The sequence below is a fragment of the Choloepus didactylus genome, chromosome 10 (genome assembly GCF_015220235.1).
Source record: "Choloepus didactylus isolate mChoDid1 chromosome 10, mChoDid1.pri, whole genome shotgun sequence".
NCBI lineage: Eukaryota > Metazoa > Chordata > Mammalia > Pilosa > Megalonychidae > Choloepus > Choloepus didactylus.
Genome location: NC_051316.1, coordinates 25,812,059 through 25,830,478, shown reverse-complemented (window position 1 = coordinate 25,830,478; position 18,420 = coordinate 25,812,059). Strand labels below are relative to the sequence as shown.

Genomic DNA, 18,420 nt, shown 5'->3' with positions numbered 1-18,420 from the left:
TGCAGTTGAATCCACTAGGCACTAGATGTTTAAAAAAGATAAAGATCATGTAATTATAGTCAGTCACAAGTTAATGAAATCCATGACCCTTGTGTAAATAAATGCTGGCTTTTCCAAAACAATATCTAATTTAGGGGGAAAATGCCTACGTTCAAATTATAAAGAACTTTTACATGCACTCTGATATTTTCTATTCTTTTCTTTTTTTTTTTTTTTTTTTTAATCAATATTGGTCTTGTCCTCACTAAAATCATTTCACAATTTACTAAATGGATCACTAATCCATAAAAACACTGCTTTGGGTGGTATTATTTTTTAACCTAAAGAACAACACAGACTTTTTCACAGTGGTTGGTCAACTTGCAAAAAAGGAAAACTTATTCTCTTTCTTTACAGAAATTAAGACACTAGTAATATTAAAATTCAGCCACAAATTCAAAATATCACTGTTGTGCACACTTTTACTAATACATTAGGAAAGTAGTAAATACTTACCATATAACAGCCCACAAGGAAAGCAGCGTTTGCTTGTTTTCGTTGATCAGAGCCAGTAAAATGAATAATTTTCTTCCTAATCATTGTAATGGACTGCATAAAAATGAAGAGCTGTTAGTATTTTCCTTTCAAGCTCAAGTTTTAAAATTGTATTTTGTGACTTTTAAAATAAATTCCAAATCTCACAATGCATAAGCATTCACATTAGGAAGACCTTTAAAAAAAAATCAACTTTGATTCCTAAAGATTGTGATGTAAACAAATGGTAAGAGGGAAAAAATTTTCTTCATTAAACAAATGTTGTGTGTTCCCATAATTTAGGAAATGCCCAGTTAAGTATAATATCATGTAACTTCCCATAAAAGACATATTCTAGGATTAGAATGAATATACAATTAAAGATGAGAGGAGAGGATATGAATAGACACATACTTAAAGCAGACTACCTCTGAAAGAATACTCAAAAACAAGCTGGAAAAAAAGTGGTGGGAGTGACCTTTTCTTTCCCTTTATTGAAGTTTGACTTTTTTTCAAGACTCTATTCCAAAAAACCTTTAAATAAAAATAAAATGGTATATGCAATCACTAGAATGGCTATAATTAAGAACATAAAAAACAAGCATTGGTGAAGATGTGAAGAAATTTGAACTCTCATATATTGCTGATAGGAATATAAAACAGCTTAACTACTGTGGAAACCAGTAGGTGGTTCCTCAAAAAGTTAAACATAAAATTAACATATGATCAGAAATTCCACTCCTCAAAAGAACTGAAAACAGGTGTTCAAACAAAAACTTGGCACACAAATATTCATAGCGGCACTATTTACAATAACCAAAAGGTGGAAACAACCTAATGTCTATCAACTGGTGAACGGATAAAAAAGATACGTAGATCCACACAATAGAATACAAGTCAGTCATAAAAGGAAACGAAGGACTGACATATGCTACAACATGGATGAACCTCAAAAACTTACTGAGTGGAAGAAGCCAGACACAAAAGGCTGCATATTGTATGATTTCCATTTAAGTGAAATATCCAAAATAGGCAAATCAATAAACAAAAAGCAGATTTGTGGTTGCACAGGTCTTGGAGTAGGGGAAAGTGGGGAGGTGACCACTTCAATGGGTAGGAGTTTCCTCTTGGATTGCTGTAAATGTTTGGAAATAGACAGAGGTGTTGGTTGTACAACATTGTGAATGCACTAAACGCCACTGAATGATACACTTAAAATGGTTAATTCTATGTGAATGAATGAACAAAACAGATATATAAAAACAGGAAAACTAATCCACGCTGTTAGAAGTCAGTATAATGAATTCAGGGAGGGAGAGTGTATGTGCAGTGGACGCAAATAGGAACCATGAGATGACATGGTGCGGTAAGTGGGGCTCTCTTGGGATGCTGCTAATGTTCTATTCGTGGTCTAGGTGATGACTACAATGTATATTTGTTGAAATTCACTGAGTTGTATAATCATGATCTATATACATTTCTATTAATATACTTCAATAAAAAGTTAAAAATAAAAAGGATATGGAATTTGAAAGTAAAAGGAACACCTGATTAGCTAACACTTCTTCAACTGTACATCATTAACTTGAACAGAAATGGATTCAAGCAAGGGAAATAAACAGATAGATTCAGTTCAATAAGCACATATTCCTTGCCTTCTGTGAATCAGGTCCCAGTGTTGTGTACATATTTCCTTTACTTGTTTACGTGGACTAAGAGATCCAAGTAGATTAACAAACAAAAACCCCTGTCACACAGCAGCAGGAGCACAAACCACTCTTCATTCAAACTCTAGATATACTTCTGTCACTATTAATTGAATAGAATAATTTTTCAATCAGGCTGAATGGTCAGTAAGGTTGCAAGTTGTTCTTATAATTGAAAAACACAGAAAGGACCTATACATTTTTTTTGTTGACCCAAAGGATAAAAGTCTATAAATGACTGAGCATGAAAATAAAAAATCTTTGAAAATTAAAGCAAAAGAACAAAGGTGGGGTATGGGGAAGTTTCCTGGCTCTGTGTGAAACAAAAGACCAACCACTGGCAACTGGAAAAAGTAAGGAGAAAACACAAACACACACTGCCTAAATGCTTATACTCCTATTTAAAAGAGGAGTAAAGCCCAGAAAGAGGAAATATCAAGTTTCCAGCTCTGTATAAACCTGTGAATACAGATTAAAAAAAAAAAAAATTCTACAACTTCCATTTTACAAATTAGTAACTCATCTGATTGGTACTTCTAACATTTATGATAGAGTTTTATTATTTTTTATTTATGCCTTACTCACTCATATATGGATTTCCAATTAAAGATAAATTTTAATTCTTCCATGTAGTAGTAAGTAATCAATTGAATAAAACTGCTTAAAAAAAAAAACCTGTCTCCACATCCACTATTTTCTACTTGAGAGCTCAGAGTAACTAATTTGCAACTAACAGTACATAAACAATACTTCACACTGGGCATGATCAACAATTCAAAGTTGTTTTTTTTTTTTTTAAATGAATGAACAGGGTCTAAGTTCAAATCAACAGAAACAGACTTTTGCAACTCTCAAGTACATGTCCAAAGCATTGTTTGTTCTTGCTTTTCCTGCTCCTTAATCATATCAGTAAGGGGTCAAGGTGAAGGGTCACAACTAGTACAGTATTATGGAAGTTTCAAGACAAACTGAAAGATGGGCCAATTTTTCTAGCTAGTTTGCTGGCAATCCTTATCAAAGTGAAGGCAGGAAGAAAACAATCAAAGCAAAGGTTTCAGTTCCATTAGGTCAGACAAAAAGATGTTAATTTATTAACCGATTTTCCTTTCGGCTTTTCAAGTATTTGAGCACCACCAACACAAACCAGAACCAAAAGACTGAAACTTAACCTGTTCAATCAGAACCCTGGAAAACAAATATATATACTGTGACTTCATGAAACAATTGGGGAAAAAGAAAAAAAGTATTTGTCCCAAACACCACTGCACTGTAATCATAACATTTCTTTTTTTTAATATAAAGTCTTTTTTCCTTATTTTCCTCCCCAAGATCAGCCTAACAATGATTACTGAAGTCAAATCTTAAGTAAAAAGAAGTTTACCTTTAATTTCTTATTTATCTTGCAACAATATCTGTAAACCATTGCCAGATTGAGTGGTCCAAAATCTGCGTAGAAACTTTAAAAATGAAAAACAAGAGGATATGTATATTCTAAATGCCTTTTGGGGGGGTACAGATCAAATTAAGACATGAAAGCAAACACCAAATTGTTACTGATCACACAATTAAAAGGTATTACCTTACTAGTTGAAGAAATATTCTGGCAGTGATTATAAAAAAATTCAACTTAGTAAACGCTATGATGCCTAAATCTAATCTCAAATGACGTATGAAAATATCTTCTGAATAAAAAAGCTGTTTTCCACACATTAAAAAAACAATATTTTTCCAAAAAAAAAAAAAACCCCACAATATTTTACTTAGTACACGAGTTTATAGCTCACTGTAGAGTAAACTATTAGAATTTCGAATTTAAATGATTCAATTTAAGAAAACTCCCTAATTTCTAACTTTTTGCTCTAAGGATCTCTTTTATAACCAGGGGCTAAACAAAGCATCCAGCAATTATCAATCAAATGCTTTGTAATTTTCCAAGGCTATCCTATTTAAACTCATTCTTCAAAATGATTTTTTTTTTAAAAAAAGGTACTCACAATCTTTAGAAAAGCAAGTTAATACTTACTTCTCATATTCAAGTTCATTATCTATGGAGAAATAATGTAGATTTGGTGCACTCTTTGGTCTGCTGTAGAGAATGGCAAAACAAAGGCGATCTGAAATGGAAAAATTGCAATGTTCCTTCCTTCAGGTTATTAAAAAATGTTTCATACCACCATGACGCAATTCTTTTAAAATGAAGTAAAATTTTTTTATTTTTCCATGCATGTTTCAGATGGTAGAGGTGCCAACGGGTAATTTCAAAATATCCTAGATATTTTGGTGAACGATAATAAATAAGCGAATATTTTTTAAAGTAGAGACTGCCTTTAAATTTAAGTTTCAACAGTGACTTTTCATGTAGCTATATGGTTCGTTTTCTGGGAGAACCTCTCATAAAATTTTAGTCCCCCTGAACTAAGAAATTTAGAAAACTGCAGCAGGCATTTGATGGCTAACCAACAATCTTATATTAAGCTTATAGGGAGGGGTCTTTCACTATAATGAGTTTTCAAGATATCCTAAAAAGACATTTCTACAAGCAACTGTACATTTCTTAAGTAGAAAAGAATGCCTTCAAAACGAACGTTTAAGGCTACAGAACAAGGCAAACCATGTTTATCCAACTGATCGCTACATTTTTGTGATCCTAAACACTACTTCTGTATTTTTACAATTAGACAAACTAGCACTAAAAGAGAATCAATGAGAGGTTTCTGCATGATGAGATGGAGATGAACTAGTGTTGCATAAATGCAGCGAGTGTGTAACAATTAGCAAGAACATAGTAAGGAGCAGCAATGCTCAGAGGCTCCACCCTTCTTCCCAAAAGAAGTTGCTTTTAAAAGCCTCAGCAAAACAAAGTCATCTGCAGTAACTTACTAGTAGTAATACTAGGTGCTAGTAGCATACCTTACGCTTGAATTTGCCTCAAAAATGTAACAAAATCAAGTACAGCCTTCATATACATACACATATACATATACTCCGGAGGAGCTAGCAGTGAGAGACCAAGAACGCCAGCTGGCATCCTTTCCCCAAATAAATGTAAATTTTTTTGTGCCTGCCACTCAACTCACACCAATTGCTGTTATTTCTTTCCTTGTAAACGCCTCAATTAAAGTTTTGGCAACCACAAACACTCAAAAAGGATGCTGGGACTTTTTTTCCTATCACAAACGATTCGATCTCTGTGTACAGTGGGCTAAGTTTTTTACACCCGAGTGGAGAGACTCATCTGACCTACCAGTTAGCGGACCCAAGGCTCATAACTACACAGATATGAGCGTATTTGTTCCAAAGCAAGACCACGGCCTGGGAACTAGGAGTCCCAGGAGGCCACCCACGCCCTAGAGACAGAGCCAGCCCCGGCCCGATGTTTAAAGACACTTCTCGGCCCGTGTCTGACGCCCTCTAAACTCGCGGGTGTCCCGGGGGAGGGCGCTCCGGACAGGGAAGTCCCACGCCCTCCCGCACTCACCTTTGATCACCTCCGCCACCAAGCGGGTTCGCGCGCCCTCCCGGCTCATGACTCCAAAGCATCTGGAAGGCGGGGGCGGAGGGGAAGGATCTTGTGGGATCTGAGCAACCAGCCGGTAGGCCACAACCACACCCCCGAAGTTTAAAGACCAAGTTTAAAGGGCTGCGCCCGCACACGGGTACAGGGACGGCCCCCGGCCACCCACCCTGCCACAAGGCTAAATGCCACCTACGCGGCCGCGAACGACACACCCTGGCGAGCCAACCCCGGAAGTTCCAAACTTCTCAAAACTGTCCCAAAGGAGGCCGCGAAGAGGCAGAGGATGGAACCTTCCGAAGTCCCCGGAGCCTTCACCTACGAGCTGGGGTTGCGAGGCGCGGGTGTACGCGGAACCAGAGCTCCTTCAGCGCCAAAATATTGGACTTAAAGTCGGGAAGTGCTTCCAGAGAGTCAAAGCAGCAAACAGTGGCCGTTCAAAAAAAAAAAAAAAAAAAAAAAAATGGCTCTATAAGATCTTTAGCAATTAAGAGGACTTGTCTGAAGGGCCAGGCGCAACGCCCCGCAGTGGCGCAGACCCGAGAGTGCCGAGCGGTGCCGGGGCGGGGTCCTGGGCGCCTCCCTCAAACCCCGCGCTCAGACCTCCCTGCCCACTGCCCGCCGCCGCCAGAGGGCGCTGCAGCCGCCGGCTACACGCCCGGCCCGGTTGAGGCTGTGCGCGACCGAGAGGGAAGCGGCGGGATCACGGCTCCTCCCGCATCCACGGCGCCGCCTGGTTGCGCGGACCCCGGGCAAGGGCGTGAGCAAGGCCTCGTGGACCCGAGGAGCTGTCGCGCGCCCTCCAGGAACCCGGCCGCGGCCCGACCCTGAGGGACCGAGGCCTCCACCCTCACGCGCGCGCAGGTGGGCGGCTGCCGAGAACCCGGCCTGGGGAGAGGCTGCAGGGAAGAGCTTCGTCCCCTCCCCTCCTGCAGGTAAAGACCGACTGAGCCTCTCTCGAGGGCTTGCGTCTGTACTTCCAAATGGGCATCTTCAAAACTGTTCAAGATTCCCTGAAAGGTTCTGGATTTCTCCTCAGAAAAGTATGAGGGTGGCTTAAGAAATTCTGACAGAATACTAAAGCACTTAAAATCCTTTCTAAGGCCATATTCATATTTATAATCTCAAGGGGAAAAAATTAAGATCCAATATGATCCCAATTTTGTTATATGTAATATGGTACTGGGATTGTGGGTGATTTTCATTCTCTCTTGGATTTTTTTCCAATTTTCTACAGAAAAATGTTTCTTTAATAAGCCATGAAAAAAAATCAAAGGACATGCTCTTAAAATGGGAAAGCAGGAGAGTAACAACTCTTTCCCGAGAATTATACATTATCTTGGAATCACATATGTATTTTTGCCTCAAAAGTAAACCTGCATCCTCCTAACCTTATTCTAAAAATTCAGTTGAAGCAAAGATCTTAATGTAAAAATTGAAACCATGAATTCATTTTTATACTCTCCAACTGGAGAAGGTCTTTCTAAATATCACAAAATCTAAAAGCCATAAGGGAATGACTGCTAAATTGATACACATCCTTTAAAAAAAAATGTCTTCATGGCAATAAACAAAGGCAAGAGATAAACTGGAAAAATATTTAAAATTCATCTCAAGAAGATACTCAGCTTCAATTTTATGTTACTGCAGAAAAACAAAAATGTAGATTTAAACTGATCAGTACCAGCCTTTCCTCAGGCTGGCAAAAATCAAAGGAGTTTCAGACACTGTGTTGGTAAGGTTGTGGGAAAACAGGCATTTTCACACACTGCCTGTGTAACTGGGACAAAAAGGAAAATTTGAGCAATTTTCCAGTTTTGAAAATTAAAAACTGGAAACAGTGCCAAGATAGACTGTTACATGACAAAGACATGTGAGATACCTAGGAGTTGCATATAATGCTACCATGTGTAAGAGTGTATTTATATCATATATATATCTATGATTATATATACAAATCTTGCATAGTGAATCTCTGAGAGGAGAAACTGATAATAGTGGATGCCTTTATAGGGGAAAACTAGGTGTCTGGAAATAAGGAAGAGTATGGAGATTTATTCTACCTTTATGCCTTTTAATAACTTTTGAATTCTGTACCATATATCACCTATTCAAAATGTTAGGAAGTTTTTAAAAAATAAACTTTCAGGTAAACAATGCTATTCCAAAGCTGACTCTTAATCAAGAGGGAAATACATAGTGAGCACAACGTAACACAACCTGGAAGTGTCCTTTGTACATATTTAAATAAGAAAACTGGTTAGTAACTTCTTCTGGTTACCACCCATCTCCTGAAATCTAATTTCTTCTAAAAAAAAGCCAAATCAAAACTGGAATCAGCTACATGGAAGCAGGAAGAGATTTTCCCTCTGAATCCAAAGCTGAAATTCAATTCCCTAGGAATATTTTATCTATTACAGAAAATAAAATCATTGATTTTTGGTGTCCAACTAAGTCTATAAAATACGTTTTCAATAGTCTATTGTTAGAGTAATATAGCAAGAAACTACTACAGAGGCTGGAGTTCTAGTGAAGGGACATTTATTAGGATGTCCCTAATAAACTAGGAACATGGCTCTTTACAAACTTTTGCTTAAACGTCTATGATTAAACTTAAAATCCTACTGTAAACCCATATATTCCCCTTTAATTTTTTTTTCTTTTGGTGTCAAAAGCAGAAAACTAAAGAACTGAAGTAATAAACATTCTTGCTTACATCCCAGTCACATAACACTGCCACCCCTGCTTTGACTAATAGGATACAGAAGAAGGAAACAATACAGAAATCTGGGTTTCATACTTTGAAATTTCACACTTTTAAAATGTTGACAAAAATACTTCAAACCCATCACTGGAACAAATTGTCTGCAGATATGACTTGGCCTTTGAGCTATCCAAGTTTGCTTCCTCTTCTATTAGTTAAGCATTTGTTAAATAAATGCAAAGCATTTTCCTGCAAGAACTGTAGATATTTGGGGATAATTAATCATAAAACAGAGAAGAGTTGACAAATAGATGTAGGAATTGAGTGAGAATCACAATACAGTATCTGCTTTTTAAAATAAAAGATTAAAAGAACTCTACTTGAACTTACAGATACAACGGGTTTCCTACTATTTCCCCCAGGTCCTGGGCAGAACAAATGGAAAAGTGCAGGGCTTCCCTGCAGGATGGGGAGGTCCAGTGTTGGTGAGTTTACCACAAGCCAAGCAGAAAGGAGAATCCATATCACTAGGGAGCAAGAGAAAACAGGCACACACATCTCACCCCCAGAAAGGCTCCATATGAACACCAATTCTCTCGCATCCCACAGAAACAGGTGGAATGCACATCAGAGTCTCATCTGTATTAATTACTTATCTTTTGATGGAAGGAGTGACCAATGGGAAGAAAGGAATATTCATAAAGGTACTGATAAAAAAAAGAAGCAATACTATTTATCCAGTGTATGGACAGATGCGTAGAAAAATGGACACTGGGGGGTGAAGGGCATGGGATGTAATGGGTGTTCATTTTTACTTTTATTCTTATTTTTAGTTTTTGGAGTAATGAAAATGTTCAAAAATTGATTTTGGTGATGAATGTACAACTATATGATGACACTGTGAACAACTGTTGTATACTGTATGACTGTATGGTATGTGAATATATTTCAATAAAATTGCATTAAAAAAAAAACGCAGCATTACCCCCTAAAAGAACAGTAGCTAACAATTACTGAAGGTCCAGTGCCAGGTAGTAAGCTCATTACAACCTATGAGATAGATATTATATTAATATTTTCAAGGTAAGGAAACCAAGCCTTAAAGAGGTGAAGTGATAAATCTGACCAAAGTGAAAAGCTTGTTGTGAGGGGGCAGAATTAGGATTTTTAAGTCCCTGCCTCAAAGACTTGCCCTAATAAAAATCAAAATTAATTAAAATAATATGACTTTAACACAGCAATATACAAATAGATAAATGGAACAGAAGAGAGAGGTTAAATAGACACGAAGACATATGAAAATTTACTCTATGAGAAAGCTGATATTTCACACCAAAGATAAAGGAAAGCCTTATTCAATAGAGGGCAAATATCTATATACTGTCTAAAAGAAAAGGAGGTTGCAATCTCACATACTATATGTGCCAGTTTGGATATATTATGTCCCCCAAAACGCCATGTTCTTTAATGCAGTCTTGTGAGGGCAGAGGTATTAGTGTTGATTAGGTTGGAATCTTTGGATTAGGTTATTTCCATGGAGATGTGACTCAATCAACTGTGGGTGAAATGTTTGATTAAATTATTTCCACGGAGATATGGACCCTGCCCATTCACTGTGGGACTTGATTTAATCACTGGAGTCCTATAAAAGACCTCACAAACAGAAGGACCAAAGAGCAGCTGAGACAGACATTTCGGAGATGGCCGTTGAAAGCAGACTTTTGCTAGCCCAGAGTTTGCTCCAGAGAAGCTAAGAAAGATGAAGCCCAGAGTTTGCCCCAGAATATGCTAAGATAGGACCCCCAGGTGCTTAGAGAAAAACATCCTGGGAGAAAGAACCAAGAACACACAGGAGCTGAATGAGGAGCTGAAATACAACCTGGGATCAGCAGACACCAGCCACGTGCCTTCCCAGTTAACAGAGTTCTTCTGGATGAGATCGGCCATCCTTCAGTGAACGTACCCTATTGTTGACGCCTTAACTTGGACACTTTTATGGCCTTAAGACTGTAACTTTGTAACCAAATAAACCCCCTTTATAAAAGTCAATCCATTTCTGGTATTTTGCATTATGTCAGCATTGACAAACCCAAACACTATATTTAAAAAAATACCAGATGAAATAATTTTTTAAAGAGCTGTAGGATAGTAAAAAAAAAAAAAAAAGCAAACAAACACCCAAAACATCTCATACCTTTTCATCCTCTATTACTAATTTACTTTTTGTCCCCCTTTTTCCTACTCATCTGTCCGTACACCGGATAAAGGGAATGTGGGCCACAAGGTTTTCACAATCACAGTCACAGACTTTTATGCTTATTTTTATTTCTTGGAGTAATGAAAATGTTCAAAAAATTTATTGTGGTGATGAATGCACAATTATATGATGGTACTGTGACCAACTGATTGTATTCTTTGGAGGATGCTATGGTATGTGAACATATCTCAAGAAAATTACATTTAAAAAATTAAAAAAACATTAAAAAAAAAAAGCTGTAGGACAGAGGATTTCCAGGAAGATGACCGAGTAGGTGAGGTGGAACAAGGTTCTCCTCCACGAAAGAAACTAGAGAGGGGGGCTGGAGGACGCCCAGGACCACAGTTACGGAATGTGACCGACCATAGAGGGTCCCCCACAGTACGTGGAGGGGATGTGGACAAAAATGTGGAGAGATGGCACCTCAAGGAACAGGAGTTTCTTTGGCAAGTTCAGCCTCCTGGGGCCAGCAGTGGCAATACGACCTCCGGGCAAGGGAGTGAGCAGCAGCTCTCCACTCCCATGCACCAACCTTGCAGTTAGCTGGGGAGGTGATGCTCCACAGCCACACCACCAAGAACTGCTGTGAGGGAACCCAGGAGGCAGCATTCACTCTCCCCCCATGAAAGTATGGGGGATGCACCAGCAAGAAGCGGCAATAGGAGAGGGCGCCATACAAACACATCAGGAGCCCCTCCCACACCCCCCAGGCTTGCAGTCGACAGCAGGCAGGGAGCAGGGCACATTAGTTCTAAAGGGTGCCACTGAATGGACTCCCTGCCAAATTGCTCAGGGTCCATGTCAGCAGCCTCAGGGCAGGTAGTCCCCAGTGGACACGGTACTGGTACACTGATTGCTTCCCCATCTGGTTTAGACTCCATCGAGCACAAAGGAGAAGTTCTGGAAAGACCAACTTGAGAGTAAAAGGCTGGAAAAGAGTGCCACCTTCTGGTAGGAGAGGGAAATTGCACTGCAGTAAGCTGCAGCTCTCCCAAATCATAAATAAACGCCCAAATAATCCCGCATTTCCCAAAATAATGTTCTCAAGAAAAGAAAATGCTGCAAAGCCAACAGAAAATTACTAAGCACTTGAAGAATCTAGGAGACATGGACAAGCCAAACAGACAAATTTAAAAGCAGGAAGAGGCAGAGAATTTGGAGCAATTAATTAAAGAAGTACAAACAAATCTCCAGAACAACTTCAACGAGATGGCTAAAGACATAAAGAAAATCAAGAAGACTCTAGAAGAGCATAAAAAAGAATTTGAAAGAGTAAATTTAAAAAAAGCAGATTAACAGAAATAAGACACTATGGCTCAAATTAAAAATATACTAGAGACACAACAGCAAATTCGAAGAGGCAGAAAAAAGAGTAGGTGAATTAGAAGACAGCACAATCGAATATAAATGCATAAAAGAACAAACGGTGAAAAAAATATAGAAAAATTTGAAATGGAGTGCAGACAAATGATGGACAACATGAAGAACACAAATATAAGAATCACTGATGTCCCAGAAGGAGAAAAGAAGGGTATAGGGCTAGGAAGAGAGTCCGAAGACATAGCTGGGGAAAACTTCCCAACCCTGCTAAATGACATAAATTTACAAATCAAAGATGTCCAACAAACTCCAAATAGAATAAATCCAAATAAAGCTACTCCAACACATATATTGATTAGACTGTCAAATGCTGCAGAGAAGCAGAAAGTTCTGAAAGCAGCAAGAGAGAAGTGAGTCACCAGATACAAGGAAAACAACATAAGACTAAATACTGACTATGCAGCAGGAACCACGGAGGCGAGAAGGCAGTGGTATAACATATTTAAGACAAGGAACGAGAAAAATTGCCAGCCAAGAATACTTTATCCAGGAAAGTTTTCCTTCAAAATTGAAGGAGAATTTAAAATTTTCACAAACAAATGCTGAGAAAATTTGTTAACAAGTGACCTGCCATGCAAGAAATACTAAAGGGAGCTCTACCAGCTGAGAATAAAAGGAGAGAGAGGTCTGGCGAAGAGCACAGAAGTAAAGAGTATTAGTAACTGTATCTTAAAAGAAAAAGAGAGAGAGGGAGGGAAAAAAATAGATCTAACAACTAAAAAATAAAGGATAAGACAGCTGGTTCAAAAACTCCCTTCACAGTAATAACTTTGAATTGCGAATGGATTAAACTCTCCAATTAAAAGATACAGACTGGTAAAGTGGGTTAAAAAGTGTGACCCACAAACATGGGGACTGGCATTTGATGTGTCGAGCCCTGTATCGTGGGACTTGCCCTTATGAAGTTCGTTACTGCAAAGGAGAGGCTAAACTTGCATATAATTGTGCCTAAGATTCTCCCCAAGTACCTCTTTGTTGCTCAGATGTGGCCCTCTCTCTCTCTAACTGAGCCACCTCTGCAGATGAACTCACTGCCCTCCCCACTATGTGGGACCTGACTCCCAGGGGTGTAAATCTCCCTGGAAACGTAGGATATGACTCCCAGGGATGAATCTGGACCCAGTATTGTGGGATTGAGAATATCTTCTTGACCAAAAGAGGGGATACAAAATGAGATAAAATACTTTCAGTGGCTGAGAGATTTCAAATGGAGTCAAGAGGTCAATCTGGTGGACATTCTTATGCACTATATAGATAACACCTCTTAGGTTTTAATGTATTGGAATAGCTAGAAGTAAATACCTGAAACTACCAAACTCCAACCCAGTAGTCGGACTCCTGAAGATGATTGTATAATAATGTAGATTACAAGGGGTGACTGTGTGATTGTGAAGGCCTTGTGGATCACACTCCCTTTGTCTAGTGTGTAGATGGATGGGTAGAAAAGTGGGGACAAAAACTAAATGAAAAATAGGGTGGGATGGGGGGAGATGGTTTGGGTGCTCTTTTTTTACTTTTATTTTTTATTCTTATTCTGATTCTTTCTGATGTAAGGAAAATGTTCAGAAATAGATTGTGGTGATGAATGCATAACTATATGATCGTACTGTGCACAGCTGATTGTATACCATGGATGATTGTATGGTATATGAATATATTTCAATAAAACTAAATTTAAAAAAGAGAAAAAGTATGGCCCATTGATATTCTGATTACAAAAGACTAATCTTAGACCTTGAAACACAAAGAGACTGAAAGTGAAAGGTTGGAAAAAAATATTCTACACAAGCTGCAACCAAAAGAAAGCTGGGGTTAGCTATACAAATATCCGATGAAATAAACTTTCAATGGAAAGATGTCATAAGAGACAAAGAAGGACACTATACATTAATAAGAGGAACAATTAACCAAGAAGAAATAACAATCATAAGCATTTATGCACCCAATCAAAGAGATCCAAATACATGAGACAAACTGGCTAAACTGAAGGAAGCAATAGATACATCTACAATAATAGTGGGAGACTTCAATACAACACTGTCTTATATATGCAGAGCAACTAGACAGAGAACCAATAAGGAAATTGAGAACTTCAACAATATGATAAGAGAATTAGACTTAACAGACATATATAGATCGTTACATCCCAAATTACCAGGATATACATTCTTCTCTAGCGCACTTGGAACGTTCTCCAGGATATATCATATGCTGGGGCACAAAACAAGTCTTAATAAATTTTAAAAGATTGAAATTATTCAAAGCACATTCTCTAACCATAATGAAATGCAACTAGAAATCAATAACCACCAAAGAACCAGATCTTTCACAAATATATGGAGGTTAAATAACACACTCCTAAACAACAAGTAGGCCAAAGAAGAAATTGCAAGAGAAATAGATAAACATATAGAGATGAATGAAAACAAGAACACAACTTATCAAAGCTGTGGGATGCAACTAAGGTGCAGAGAGGGAAATTTTTAGCTCTAAATGCATACATCAAAAAGCAAGAAAGAGCTAAAACCAAAGACCTAACTGAACAACTGAAGAGGCTAGAGAATAATCAGCAAACTAACCCTAAAGCAAGTAGAAGAAAAGAAATATCAAGGATTAAAGCATAAATATATGAGCTGGAGAACAAAAAACAATAGAATAAATAAAACCAAAAGTTGTTTCTTTGAGAAGATCAACAAGACTGACAGACCCTTAGCTAGACTGACAAAGTCAAAAAGAGAGATGGCCCAAATAGAATCAGAAGTGAAAAGGGGTAATTACTACGGATCCCAAAGGAAGTAAAAAAATCATAAAAGGATACCATGAACAACTGTATGCCAACAAGTCAGACAATTTAGAGGAAATGGAGAATTTCCTAAAACACATGAACCTAGACTGACCCAAGAAGAAATAGAAAACCTCAACAAACCAATCACAAGCAAAGAGATCCAATCAGTCATCAAAAATCTACCTACAAATAAAAGCACGGGGCAGATGGCTTCACAGGGGAATTTTACCAAACTTTCCAAAAAGAATTGACACCATTCCTGCTCAAACTCTTTCAAAAAACTGAAAAAAAAAAAAAAAAAAAAAAAAGGAACACTACCTAACTCATTTTATGAAGCTAATATGAATATAGCAGCGAAAATCCTCATATAATACATGCAAATCGAATCCAAAAGCATACTAAAAGAGTTACACACCACAACCAAGTGGGGTTCATTCCCAGCATACAAGAGTGGTTCAACATAAGCAAATCAATTAATGTAATACAACACATTAACAAATCGAAAGGTAAAATCAATTGATCATCTCAATAGGTGATAAAAAAGCATTTGACAAAATTCAACATCCCTTTTTGATAAGAACATTTCAAAAGGCAGGAAATGAGGGAAAGAGCTCACATATGAAAAACCCACAGCCAGCATAGTACTCAATGGTGACAGGCTGAAAGCCTTCCCCCTAAGATTGGGAACATGACAAGGATGCCCACTATTACCTCTATTATTCAACATTGTGCTAGAAGTTCTAGCCAGAGCAATTCACCAAGACAAAGAAATAAAAGGTATCCAAATTGGAAAGGAAGAAGTAAAACTGCCATTATTTGTGGATGATATGATCTTATATTTGGAAAACCCTGAGAATTAAACGACAAAGCTACTTGAGCTAATAAATAAATTCATCTGAGTGGCAGGATATAAGATTAATGCACATAAATCAGTAATGTTCCTATACACTAGTATTAATCTAACTGAAGAGGCAATGAAAAAATCCATTCACAATATTAACTAAAAAAATCAAGTACCTAGGAGTAAACTTAACCAAGGACATCAAAGACCTCTACAAACAAAATTGTAAAACATTACTAAAAGAAATTTAAAAAGGACCTATATAGGTGGAAAAATATTCCATGCTTATGGATAGGAAGACAAAACATCATTAAGATGGCAGTTCTACCCAAACTGATCTACAGATTCAACTCAGTGATACAACGCAATTCCAAACAAAATTCCAACAACCTACTTTGCAGACTTGGAAAAGCTAGTTATCAAATTTACTTGGAAGGGAAAGGGCCTCGAATTGCCAAAAACATCCTAAAACACAAGAACGAAGTGGGAGGACTTACACTTCTAGACTTTGAAGACTAGTATAAAGCCACAATAGCCCAGAGTTTGCTCCAGAGAAGCTAAGAGAGATGAAGCCCAGTTTGCGCTGCGATATACTAAGACAGGACCCCAGATGCTTAGAGAAAAACGAAATGAACAAAATGTGGTATATACATATATAGCAGTAAGAAGGAACAGGGTCCTGAAACATGGCATCATGGATGAACCTTGAATATATAATGACAAGTGTCAGACACAAAAGGAGAGCTATTATATGTTATCACTTCTATGAACTCCCTGAATAATGTAAAATCAATGTCTTATAATGTAGAATAGTGAGACCTAGTGATAGATAGTGAGGGGAAATGATAATCTAGTATGTTAATGATGGTTAATGATGGGAATGGATAGGGGTGATGATTGTTAATGGGACTGTAAGTATCAGAGCTGTATTGAAGGTAAATAGGCTTGAAAGGGGTTGTTTAAAGACATGTATCCCACAGACCAATACTATAAATATAGATAAGTGCTTGCATGATATACTTCTGAGATATGACACTAGTACAGAGAGTTGACAACAGAATGGTATATGGGAAAAATCTACGTATTGCATACTAGGGACTGTAATTAATAGGAATAACTTACTAGTACCACACAAATACTAGGGAGAAATAATTAAGGTCTGAAAAGAGCTATGAGGTGTTCTGGGTCATGAGAACTGTTTAAAGTGGGGAGTGATGCGGATTGTACTTCATGGACATAATATATATGTGAACTTAGGAACACAATACTATATAAGTCAAGCCCTCAATCTTGAGGCTTGCTCTGATGAACTTATGGTTTTAAAGGGGAGACTAAGCTCACCTGTAATTATGCCTGGGAGTCACCTCCAGAGAACCTCTTTTTGTAGCTCAAATGTGGACTTTCTAAGTCTAACTCAGCAAATAAATTGATCACCCTCCCCCAGACATGGGCCAGGACCCCCAAGATGAATGAGTCCCCCTGGCAACATGGGACACGGATTCCGGGAAATAGCCTGACCCTGGCATTGAGGGGTTGAGAATGCCTTTTTAGCCAAAAAGGAGGAAAGAAATGCAACAAAATAAGGTTATGGTGGCTAAGAGAATTCAAATAGAGTCAAGAGGCTGTCCTGCAGGTTACTTCTGTGCCAGCTTCAGCCAGATATGCCAAATGACCACAGTATCATAAGCCCAAGTCAACAGTAGTCTCCAAAACCCTAAAGAAAACCTGGATCCCTATCTGAGACTCTAAAAAAAATTTCACTCACTACATTTATTCTTCAGAAACTTAAATCCTCTAGAGAACTCCTATGCCAGCTAAGTCCCAAAACCCAAAGGCAATAGCCTCCTCAGGAACATCAACCAGATGTGTCCCCTTTCCCCATAATGTTGACACCCTTTTTCAACATGAACAACTTATGGTGGTCACTGCCTAGACATCCCTGAAAATTAGGAAAGTGTTTCAATTAGAGGAAGGGGTAGCAACAGACAAGATGGAATTTAACAAAGGATTATGAATACTGAATGTCTATATAATTTTCTTCTTAGTTACTAGGGTATTAGAATAGCAAGAAGGGAAGAACTGAAATGGTGCAACTGTAACCCATAGCATCCTTTGAAATTTGTTCTATAGCTAATTGTTAAATTGTACTTTGAAAGTTATCACCTTTTTGTAGATATATGTTATATTTCACAACAAGGAGATAACTGAAACTATGGTACTGTAACTCATAACGGTTTTGGAAATTTCCTATATAACTACTTGTTAAATCAAACTTTGAAAGATATTACCTTTTTGCATATATGTTATATTTCACAATGAGGAAATAACTGAAACTGTGGAACTCTAACTCATAATATTCTTTGGAATTTGCTCTCTAACTAGTTAAATTGCACTTTGAAAGTTTTCACTTCTACGTATATATTATATTCCACAATAAAAAAAATGATTAAAAAAAAGCTATAGGATAACTATAAAAATAACAGAATATTTTTGCAATTAAACCTGGGGGATTTTTAAGCATGACACAAAACTCAAGAGAGTTAATTAATATTAAGCTATATCTGGCAAAACACACTATAAACAAAATTAAGAAACTTGGGGGGAAATATATAATAATGGGTTAACTAGCATAACAGATTAGAAAGTACCTACAAAGCACTATGATAACAACCCAATAGAAAAAAAAAATTGTATAAAGGCTATAAGCAATCAATTCAGCA

The 18,420-nt window shown here is 37.6% G+C and overlaps 1 protein-coding gene across 19 annotated transcripts in view; it reads right to left on the bottom strand.

Moving 5' to 3' along the window:
* CDC14B (cell division cycle 14B) overlaps nt 1-18,420 on the bottom strand; it is a 143,531-nt gene that overhangs the window by 77,929 nt on the left and 47,182 nt on the right. For 6 of the 19 annotated variants that reach the window (XM_037798207.1, XM_037798206.1, XM_037798210.1 and 3 more), the window contains exons 2-4: nt 4,243-4,333; nt 3,601-3,676; nt 496-588 (exon numbers count right to left, since the gene is read on the bottom strand). In XM_037798207.1, coding sequence (XP_037654135.1) covers nt 496-588; nt 3,601-3,676; nt 4,243-4,333 — 260 coding nt within the window. Of the gene's footprint in view, nt 1-495; nt 589-3,600; nt 3,677-4,242; nt 4,334-5,697; nt 6,196-18,420 lie in introns of those variants that run through there. The other 13 variants (XM_037798222.1, XM_037798214.1, XM_037798213.1 and 10 more) reach the window with 13 other exon arrangements.